This window comes from Neophocaena asiaeorientalis, unplaced genomic scaffold (assembly GCF_003031525.2).
Source record: "Neophocaena asiaeorientalis asiaeorientalis breed wild unplaced genomic scaffold, Neophocaena_asiaeorientalis_V1.1 scaffold197, whole genome shotgun sequence".
NCBI classification, from domain to species: Eukaryota; Metazoa; Chordata; class Mammalia; order Artiodactyla; family Phocoenidae; genus Neophocaena; species Neophocaena asiaeorientalis.
The window spans coordinates 5,815,062-5,826,796 of NW_020174703.1; the positions used below are offsets into that span (position 1 = coordinate 5,815,062).

General features: G+C 39.3%; 1 protein-coding gene across 3 annotated transcripts in view; it reads left to right on the top strand.

Annotated features, from left to right (window-relative positions):
• Nucleotides 1-9,319, top strand: part of TMEM45A (transmembrane protein 45A) — an 86,764-nt gene extending 77,445 nt beyond the window's left edge. For 2 of the 3 annotated variants that reach the window (XM_024759254.1, XM_024759253.1), the window contains exon 6: nucleotides 8,897-9,319. In XM_024759254.1, coding sequence (XP_024615022.1) covers nucleotides 8,897-8,990 — 94 coding nt within the window. In that variant the 3' untranslated portion in view covers nucleotides 8,991-9,319. Of the gene's footprint in view, nucleotides 1-8,340; nucleotides 8,506-8,896 lie in introns of those variants that run through there. The other variant, XM_024759255.1, reaches the window with a different exon arrangement.
• The last annotated feature ends 2,416 nt before the right edge of the window (nucleotides 9,320-11,735 follow it).

The following is an 11,735-nucleotide window of genomic DNA, read 5'->3' on the forward strand; positions in this document are numbered from 1 at the left end:
AATGGGAAAAGAAGTTAAACTGTCACTGTTGGCAGATGACATGATACTATACATAGAAAATCCTAAAGATGCTACCAGAAAACTACTAGAGCTCATCAATGAATTTGGTGAAGTTGCAGGTTACAAAATTAATACACAGAAATCTGTTGCATTTCTATACACTAACAACAAAACATCAGAAAGAGAAATTCAAGAAACAACTCCATTTACCATCACATCAAAAAGAATAAAATACCTAAGAATAACCATACCTAAGGAGACAAAAGACCTGTGCTCTGAAAACTATAAGCCTTATTTATTTTATAACTGGAGGTTTGTACCTCTTGATCCCCTTCACCCATTTTTGCCCACCTCCCCCCATTCTGGCAACCATCAATCTGTTCCCTGTATCCATGAGTTTTGTTTTGTTTGTTCATTTGTTTGTTAGATCTCACAGGTAAGTGAAATCATATGGTATTTGTCTTTCTCTATCTGCCTTATTTCACTTAATGTAATACCCTCAATGTCCATTTCATTCTTTTTTATGGCTGAGTAGTATTCCATTATTTACATATAAATATAAAATATTTATATTATATATATATATATATATATATATATAAACATATATGTATAAACATCTCATTTATCCATTCTTCCATTGATAGACCCTTAAGTTATTTCCGTATCCTGGTTATTATAAATATGCTGCAGTGAACCTAGGGGTGCCTTTATCTTTTTGAATTAGTGTTTTCATTTTCTTCAGATAAATACCCAGAAGTGGAATTGCTGGCTTATATGGTAGTTCTATTTTTAATATTTTCTTTTTTTTTTTTTTTGCGATATGTGGGCCTCTCACTGCTGTGGCCTCTCCCATTGCAGAGCACAGGCTCTGGACACGCAGGCTCAGCAGCCATGGCTCACGGGCCTAGCCGCTCTGCAGCATGTGGGATCTTCCTGGACCGGGGCACAAACCCGTGTCCCCTGCATTGGCAGGCAGACTCTCAACCACTGTGCCAAGAGGAATGCCCTGTTTTTAATTTTTTGAGGAAGCTCCATGCTGTTTTCCACAGTGGCTGTACCAATTTACATTTCCACCAACAGTACATGCGGGTTCTCTTTTCTTCATATCCTGGCCAACACTTGCTATTTCTTATCCTTTTGATAATAGCCATTCTGCAGGTATGAGCTGATATCTCACGGGTGTTTTGATTTGAACTTCCCTAATGATTAGTGATATTGAACATTGTTTCATGTGCCTTTTAGTTATCTGTATGTCTTCTTTGGAAAAATGTCTATTCAAATTCTCTGCCTATTTTATTTTGTTTTATTTATTTTTAACATCTTTATTGGAGTATAATTACTTTACAGTGGTGTGTACAAAGTTGCTATTTGCCTATTTTTAAATTGGATTTTTTTTGTTGTGGTGGTTATTGGGTTGTCTGAGTTCTTTATATATTTTGGATATTAACCTTTTATCAGGTATGATTTATGAATATCTTCTCCCATCAGAAAGCTTCCTTTTTATTTTGTTGATGTTTTCCTTCACTGTGCAGAAGCTTTCTAGTTGGTGTAATCCTATTTGTTTAGGTTTGCTTCTACTGCCTTTGGAGTCAGATCGCCAAAATTTCACCAAGAGTGATGTCAAGGAGCTTACCACCCATGTTTTCTTCTCAGATTTTTATTTTTATTCTTATTTTATTTTATTTTTAATCTTACAGTCAAGACTTTAATCCATTTTGAGTTAATTTTTGTGTATGGTGTAAGATAGTGGTCCAGTTTCATTCTTTTGTGTGTGGATGTTGTTTTCCCAGCACCATTTTTTTTTTAACATCTTTATTGGGGTATGATTGCTTTACAATGGTGTGTTAGTTTCTGCCCCATAACCCAGCACCATTTTTGAAGAGACTGGCCTTTCCCCATTTTGTGTTCTTGCTTCCTTTATCACAAATTAATGGACCATATATGTGTATTATTTTTAGGCTCTTTACTCTGTGCCATTGATCTATGGGTCTGTTTTTATTCCTATATCTATACTACAGCTCTGTAGTATAGTCTGAAATCAGAGTGTATGATGCTTTCAGCTTTGTTCTTCTTTTTCAAGAGTGCTTTGGCTATTTAGGATCTTTTGTGATTCCATACAAATTTTAGGATTGTTTGTTCTATTTCTGTGAGAAATGCCTTTGGAATTTGGTAGGGATTGCATTGAATCTGCAGATTGTTTTGGGTAATATGGACATTTTAACAGTATTAATTCTTCCAATTCATAAGCATGGAATATCTTTCCATTTATTTTTGTCTTCTTCAGTTACTTTCATCAGTGTCTTACAGTTTTCAGTGTATAGGTCTTTCATCTTCTTGGTTAAATTTGTTCATAGATATTTTATTCTTTTTGATACAATTGTTAATGGGATTTTTTTTCTTTCTCTTTCTGATAGTTCATTGTTAGTGTGTAAAAGTGCAACATGTTTGCATATTGATTTTGTATCCTGCAACTTTACTAAATTTATTTATTAGTTCTAACAGTTTTTTGTTGGTGTCTTTAGGGTTTTCTATACATAGTATCATGTCATCTGCAAATAGTGACAGTTTTACTTCTTCCTTTTCAATTTGGATGCCTTTTTTTTTTTCTTGCCTAAATGCTCTGGCTAGGACTTATAATATTATTTTGACTAAAAGTGGTGAGAGTGAACATCATTGTTTTGGTCCTGATTTTAAGGAAAAAACTTTCATGATTTCATCACTGAGTATGATGTTACCTGTAAGCATGTAATATATGGCCTTTATTATGTTAAGGTACATTCTTTTTATATCCACTTGTTGAGAGTTTTTATCACAAATGATGTTGAATTTTGTCAAATGCTTTTTATGCATCTATTGAGATAATCATATGATTTTAATCCTTCTTTTTGTTAATGTGACATATCACATTGATTGATTTGTGGTTGTTGAACCATCCTTGCATCCCTGGAATAAATCCCACTTGATCAGGGTGTATGATCCTTTTAACGTATTCTTGAGTTCAGTTTGCTAATATTTTGTTGAAGATTTTTGTACCTATGTTCATCAGTGATATTGGTCTGTAATTTTCTTTTTTGTGTGTGATGTCTTTGTGTGATTTTGGTATCAGGGTAATGTTGGCCTTGTGAAGTGAGTTTGGGAGCATTCCCTCCTCTTCAGTTTTTTGGAAGAGTTTGAGAAGGATAGCTATTAAGTCTTTTTTGAATATTTGGTACAATTTACCAGTGAAGCAGTCTGGTCCTGGACTTTTCTTTGTTGGGAGTTTTTTGATTACTGTTTTAATCTCCTCACTAGTAATTAGTCTATTCAGATTTTCTATTTCTTGATGATTCAGTCTTAGAAGATTGTATGTTTCTAGGAGTTTATCCATTACTTCCAGGTTATTCAATTTGTTGGTGTATAATAGTTCATAGTAGTCTCTTTTGGTATAATTGTAATTTCTCCTCTTTTATTTCTGATTTTATTTATTTGAGCCTTCTCTCTGTTTCTCTTAGTGAGTCTAGCTAAAGTTTTGTCTATTTTGTTTATCTTTTCAAAGAACCAGCTCCTTGTTTCATCAATCTTTTCTATTTGTCTTTTAGTCTCTATTTCATTTATTTCTGCTCTGTTCTTTATTATTTCCTTCCTTTTAGTAACTTTGGGCTTTGTTTACTCTTCTTTTTTTATTTCCCTTAGGTGTAAAAGTTAGGTTGTTTATTTGAGATTTTTCTTATTTCTTGAGGTAGGCCTGTATTGCTATAAACTTCCATCTTAGAACTGCTTTTGTTGCATTGCATAGATTTTGGTATGTTGTATTTCCATTTTCACTTGTCTCCAGGTATTTTTATTTATTTATTTATTTATATTTATTTATTTATTTATTTTTGCGGTACGCGGGCCTCTCACTGTTGCAGCCTCTCCCGTTGTGGAGCACAGGCTCCGGACGCGTAGGCTCAGCGGCCATGGCTCACGGGCCCAGCCGCTCTGCGGCATGTGGGATCCTTCCAGACCAGGGCTCGAACCCATGTCCCCTGCAATGGCAGGTGGACTCTCAACCACTGTGCCACCAGGGAAGCCCTCTCCAGGTATTTTTAAATTTCTCCTTTAATTTCTAACACTGGTGCTAACAGGTTAGAAAGTGACTGCAAAAATGGTGGCTGCTAGTGCTGGTGCTAACAAAATAGATGGGGCAGAAAGCAAAAATGGTACCTGCCAGTGCTTCCATTCCTGGAGAGAGTCCTAACAGATCTCTTCCTTGCTGGCAGATGCTTTAAAATTAACAAATGTATCACATTCATATATGGTCTAGGCACTTTTCAAACTGTGGCTTTTGTGCTGGATTGCCAGGTGGGTGAGTCTGCATGCAGGTCCTTTAAGAGTGGAATCTCCATTCCTTACAGCCATTTGGTTTTTCTGGACATCAGCCCTGTTGGTTTTCAAAGCCAGATGTTTTGGGGGCTCATCTCACCAGTGCAAGTCCCAAGTGTTGGGGTGACTGATGTAGGGCACAAATTCTTGCTCCTCAGGGGAAAGCTCTGTATCTTTGAGATCCCTTCCGATGTGGGTCTCCACACCAGGAGTGGGGTTTTCGGTGAGACTGTGTCTCTGCCTCTTTTACCCATCTCAGTGTGGACCTCTTGTCCTTTGCTGTGGAGGAGCTGTTTGGCTAGTTTTCAGGTATTTTTTTTTTTATAGGGAATTGTTCCTTAAATAGCTGTAGATTTGCTGTGTCCATGGGAGGAGGTGAATTCAGGACCTTACTAGGCTGTTCTCTTGAACCACCTCCCCCACCCACCCTTGTTCTTTTTATTATTCTGCTCTTTCTTGTTCTCCTCCTTCTTCTGTATCAAAAAATGTATAATGTGTAGACCCTATGGGGAGAGAGACACAATTTAAATACAGTACAATAAATGGAAACAGTGTAAGAACAAAGCCCTATTGGAGCCCAGAGGAGGCCTCCTTACAATTGAGAATTAAGCTGCAGTTTGAAGGATGAGTAGGAGTAGAAAGGAGTGAACATGGTTCCTTATTATTTCCATTAGCATGATAGCTAATGCCAAACCAGAGTTGGCCTGGCTGATCCCAACTACTAATCATGCAGACTCCAATCCTTCAGACTTTAGCACTGATTGAAATGTTGTATATCTGCAGCCTTCATTATATAACCATGAGCTATGTGTGGTTATTGAGCACTTGACATGGGCCTAGTGCCACACTAAGTTTAATTAATTTAAATATCCATATATGCATAGTGACTACCATATTGGATTGTACACATCTAGCAGGTGCTCTAGATCCCTAAATTACAGTAGCTGGTTCTAGGCCCAGTGGGGTCTCAGCTTCTGCCCCAGCTAGCTTTCTAGTCCTCTCTCTGTAGGACTAGATGTCTCTGTAGACATTTGCCCAGGTCACCTCTCCTGCTCTGTGCTTCTTTGAGCTTCACTGCTATAGGAGCTTTGGCGCTGTGTCTCTGCATAAGGAAACCATTTCCTTGTCTAGTCCCAAAATGTCTCTGGTAGGCGTTGGGTCAGCCCACTTTGATCTGTAGTTACTCCTTCTAGGGGTCTAAGTGCTATGGGTGCTGGGAAATTCTACTTTCTCATTGACTGATTTCTATTAGTCCTATTCATTTCCCTCAAAGCACGTGCATGGGCTGGTAGTTTGGGCTCGCTCAGCCATTGAGTGAAACTTGGCTTCTTCCTCCGCTGTTTTAGGCTGACTTCTGGGCCTCATCTCCTTAGGGGCTGGGCAGCTTCCAAGAATAATGGCGGCATTCAAGGAGACTCTCTACCCCATGTCAGTTCCCTTCCAGAGCCAAAAGAAGGCTATTGTCTCTTCCTGTTTCAAAAACCTTCAGCTCCCTAATGAATCTCTTATCCACCTATAGTTTTCTAGAAACCGGAAACTCCATGTTTACTTTTTCAACTGCCTCTCCTTCCCCAGCACCTTTCACTTTTTGACCATGTAGTTGCCTCTACCTGGCATATCCAAATTAAATGCTCATCTCTTCTATGAAAACTTCTGTGATTGTTCTAGCCTTTGCTTATCTCCCTTCATGAGTGTTTACAGTACTTTAGTCTCTACCACACATCACAACAATTGTGATCTATCTTGTGTTAGTCTTACCTGCTAACTTGATTGTGTCACCTGGAAGAAAAGACCTTTTTCATATTTCTCACAGCTCTTGGCACACTGTCAAACATGTAGTAGGTACTCAAGACACTTATTTGCTGTTTTAACAGATCTGTTTCAGAAATACTCGGAAATAGGGTTCAATTGTTTGGAAATCATGTTTTATATGCTTTTAAGTTTTGCTCTCATATTGCTTTTGAAATATAAAAACAAGAACTTGTGTTCTGATATATTTTGATATAAACTTAAGCAGTAGCTTAAAGAATATCACGAAGATTGAATACTGACTTTCAGTGAGGTCATATGCAAGATAATTCAAGTGGATTGTAATTCAGGCACAGGTGATGGGTTTTGAGGACATTCTATCTGCATTTATTTGACAAAGCACAAAGATCACCAAGGAACCAAAACTGAGTTATGGAACTACTGCCCCCAAAATCTCTGAAAAATGAAGCTGTACTTCCCAGCTTTCCAGAATAACAGTTTAAAGATTGCTTCATCTGGTCCCGTGCCTGAAGTTCTCATCATGACAGCTCATAAGAGAGACCTATCTGTTGGGAAATCTTATTATGTGTTTTACTGTATTTCATACTTAAACACCACTGTGGTACAGAACTATTTCAAAAGCTCCTCTGAATGGACAGAGAAATATTACCCATTTTCAGGTTGGTTTTCCAAGCAAATTATTCTTGTGAGCCATTTTGAAGAACAAAATAGAAATGACCAAATTCCAGGCATATGGTAGTTTGCTTTCTGGATGTTTGATTTCCAGATTGACTCTGGAAGTATACCCAAAGTCTCAGCTCTGCTCTTGTATTAACTGAAGAGAACATATGGGAGCAAAAGCCCAGACACACCCTCACTTTAGTTCTCTGGACTTGCATCATTCCAGGAACTAGCAGTTATTTGCACTTCCTCTTTATTACTCCATCCCTCAATCTGTCCCCAGTAGCCATTTCTGCATGTGCCAATACCAAGGGCTTCAGGGTGCAGATAGAGCCTGAATTTGCCTTAGCTTGATGGTTTGTAACAACAGCAGATAAAACCCAGAGAGGAGGAGTGAGGAAGTGCAGGAGTCACTAGGGTCTGTGTTAATAGTTAATTTGTAATCAGTAGCCAGTTCTTTGCTTTATTTTCCGCAAGAGTCATCAGGAATGAACCTAATGAATGAATTAACTAATTAATTCCTTTCAGTTAGCACATATTCAGGTTGTGCAATGTGGAGATAACTGTGTGGCTTTAAAAAATGACACATTGGGACTTCCCTGGTGGTCCAGTGGCTAAGACTCCATGCTCCCAATTCAGGGGGCCCAGGCTGGATCTCAGGTCAGGGAACTAGATCCTGCATGCTGCAACTAAAGATCCCACATGCTGCAACTAAAGATCCTGCATGCTGCAATGAAGACCCCACGTGCCGCAACTAAGACCCAGCACAGCCAAATAAATAAACAAATAAATATTTTTAAAAAATGACACACTGTCCCAGTCATCAACTTACTTAAAACTATTAGCCTTTCGTGAGAACAGTGCCTTGAAGAGTTGAGGACATTGGGAACAATGTCAATGGTCAACTAATTATCGAGGCAAATGATTTTGAGTACTTTTTCTTGACTCTTGCCGAGTCAATAGTTGTTACTGATACTGCTCAGTTGTTGTATGTTGGAGGAATTAATGCTGAGTTGGAAGTGACTGAAGAATTACCTCTGAGGAGGTGAGTGATATGTACTCCTGGCAGATTGCTCCACAGCCCAGTGAATCATCAGATATGTCATGAGCCACTATTGTGTACCAGACTTTGTTCTAGACTCTGGCAGAGTCAGGGCAGTAAATAAGATGAAGTCTCTGCTCCTAGGAAGTTCATACTCTAGTGGGATCCAGAGCACAAGTAAAAGCACTGTATATTGAGAGGGGCGGGCCAGACCTTCATTGGAAGGAGAAAGGCAGAAAACAAGTGTAAAGATACAGATAGGCTGGTGACGTTTTTCATAAAACGGGAATGATTTTGATGATTTGGTTTATCAGTTTGTTTGCATATCCCTGTGTATTTCTGGAAGTTAACTATGTTTTACTGACATGGTCACAGCACAATGTCTTCACAAATATCATGCACAGGAAAAGCTTTGCCTAGTTCTTATTTCATCAGAGAAAGTGGAGAGCCTGCTGAGTTCCTGCCACTAAGAAGCTTCACATCTTCCAATGTCAAAAATTGTAATTCCTTCTGACCTACAGATTCTCTTAATCTATGAAAACAGTTACAAGAATGGAGGTCACTTCTTTCAACTTCTTAATTCATCATGGACCATCACATGCGGTTGAGCAGCCTGTGGCCAGCACAAAAGCACCCCTCTGAAGACATGAATAGAGGCTGCAGTACAGCCCAGACTTGATGTGGGGCTCAACATGGGGCAGGAGATGCCTTCATGCACTTCCTTCCTAGGAGAGGGCTCCTTTTTGGACCACACAGCTGAGCTTGGTTTCATCTGGGATTACTACAGCCCAGAGATTCTCTTGCTTGTTTTAGAAATGATTAAAGTTATAAATTTTGAATATGATGCAGACAATCATATTACACATTTAAGAGCTTTATTGTATCTGTTTGCTTATATGCTGCTTTAATCTACAAAATATTTGCAGGTAGCTCCAAAGCCAAATAAAAGTGATTTTCTTTCTGGGGGTGCCTCTTCCATCTGCACAGATAATTTGGAGTTTGCTGTATTATAGATACATATAGTTTTGGGTTTTAATTTTAAACAGCATAATACGAGATGACTTTCATTCTCCTCAGGTTGGTTAAATCTCGATTTAAGAGGTTCTGCCCCTCAGAAGTTGGACTCCTGAAAAATGCTGAACGAGAACAAGAATCAGAAGAAGAGATGTGACTTTGAGCATCCAGTCTTTCTAGCTGAAATTTCTCTTTTTTTAAATTTTATTATTTTTAATCACAGTTTTGCCTTTTCACATTTTATTTGGAGAACAACTGGTTGAGAATGATTCTTGGTGTCATGGTATTTGGGGCTTGTAGTGGCTCTCCCCAGGTCATCTAAAGTGTGATGCCCACACTGAAAAATATTGTTCTATTTGCCTTATAGATATACATGCTCAGGGTTCCTGGGCTTACTACCATTTGTAACTCATTATAGATGGAATTTCACTTGTTTATCCTGTTGCTGCAATGAGAAATAAATGAATGCATGGACCTTCATTCAAACACCTCAGATCTTTGTTTTTGTTATTCAACTGCACCCCACCTTTATGTCACGAAGAAGAAGCTGTGTGACACTGAAATTCCTTTTTGTGAGAAATCTCTTTCTGTAGCACCTGCGTTCTCCCCTGGGAAAAGCAAGCCGGAAGTCATCCTGTGATGTACTCTCTCAGAGAAGATTAAAGGGCTGATCCACAGTTACAGAAGGGCACATGGTTGGTAAAGCCATGAAAATTTGGGAAAGGAGAGTCATGATGTTATCCAAAGAGTAAAAAATCATCTCAGCATAGTATGGCCACCATGCCATCCACTCTGCTAAAATAATTGAAGGGTTAAAACAAGGAAAATCCTTTAATGGAATACCTAGGTAAAAAGTCAGAGCCCTTCTCTCATCGGTGGACTAAGTAGCCTCCAATGGAGAGTCAGGAACTCTTTTCTCATTCTGGCTTTACTATTCACCAGCCTCTAGGGTTTTAACATTTACCATGTCCTTCTCTCTGACGTTAGGGAATTGAATTGGATGAATCAATTTCCGGCTGTCACATTTTATGAATCTAGGGTCTCTGAGACAAAATCGAAGTTAATTTAGTACCATATTAGTCAGAAAGGCCAGTCTCTGCTGTGACAGGAAAGAAAAGGAGTACTGCAGGAGTCTGTGATGGTTGACTTGAATATGAAGGAAAAGAGGCAGTGTAGTGGGTAGCTGGAGGTGTCACATGGGCAATTAAAACCTGAAGCTCCCTGGCTTTCCAGAAGCACTGACAAATCCAGGAAGCTGCCCCAGTCTGGTCTTATCACATGACACTGAAGAGAGAGGTGAGTGGATTCTTTAGGCCAATGAATCGGATACATTTCTTTTTTTTAATGTAAGGGTTGAAAAGAGCAGATGTGGGTGCCTACATGTTTATCTTGAACAATGCAATAGACCTTAATACATTTCTGGCATATGAAATGCCCACATGCTGTGGTCCCCAGGTGATCATGGCATTCTGCGCCATGTGTGTCCTGTATTTTAGGGTTCTTTTCCTTAGCCCAGCAAGTTTCTATGATTTTGACAAGTTTGTATTTCAGAAGAGTGAGCTGTCAACTGCAGGTTACGTGAAAACGGCATTGCTGGTATCTAGGCCTGAGCAGGAACTCTAGGAATAATTAGCATGAACCAGATTAAGACTGGAATTTTGAAAACTGTAAGTGTAAATATACTAGCAGTCTTTATGACAGAGCAGAAATGTCCATTCCTGCAGTCTCTGCACACAGAGAACACAAGTAAGATGCAACTCAGTGAGTTCTCAGAGGAGGAACTTCTGGTTCAGGTCTAAGTCCATAGTTTGGGGCTATCTGCCTCTAGTCCCTGAAATGAGCAATAAATTGAGCACCATTATTATAATTTTATGGAAGCCTTCACCAAGGAAGGGATGGAGGAAGGGTGCCCTCCCTTACTTTTGCTTGTATTTTATCTCAACTCTTCCAAAAACCTGGGGTCTCAATTCCTGAGTTTTTGCCAAACCCCTTCATGGGTATCCCATGCTTGATTTGCCATAACCAAGGTAAAGAGACTCTTTCTTTTTTTTTTTGCGGTACGCGGGCCTCTCACTGCTGTGGCCTCTCCTGCTGTGGAGCATAGGCTCCGGACACGCAGGCTCAGCGGCCATGGCTCACGGGCCCAGCCGCTCCGCGGCATGTGGGATCTTCCCGGACCGGGGCACGAACCTGCGTCCCCTGCATCGGCAGGTGGACTCTCAACCACTGCGCCACCAGGGAAGCCCAAAGAGACTCTTTAAAAAGACTCAACGCAATATAACCATGGCTGTTAATGTGATAATACCTCTTCAGTGATTTCTGTGATCTCTAACTGCCTTTGCTTGGGAAACTGCAGCCTCTGATGGCACTACCAGCTCATTGTTGAAGTGGGAGATCAGGTTCAGGTTATGACCGTCTTGGTGTCCTCCTCATCATCTTGTCACTTTAGGGCTCATTAATCAAGGTTGTATTGATTGTATGTTGGATGTGGATTAATAACGTGGTTTAGGAGTCACCGGGGCTACAGGAACAGTGAAAATAAAAGCTGAGAAATGACAAGTTCTTCCCAGTACATGGAGTCAATAGATTAAAAAGCATGAAAGAAAAGTCTGTATACATGGAGAATAGATCCAGAAATTCTATATTCTTTCTAATGTGAATTCCAGATGGGAAGATTGAGAGAATAGAGGACATGCATGAAATAATAGAAAAGAATTTCCCCTAAATAAATGGCAGTGAAGGGAGATTTTTGCTTTAAGCTTGGAGAGGTGCTTCAAGAGATGTGCAGTGAATACAGTGATTGGGTTTCTGGACCAAACTGGTAAAAATGAAAAAATATAAGCCATTCTTATACCTTTAAGTTCATGTGATGGATATTATTATTCTATTTTTAAGTCTAGCA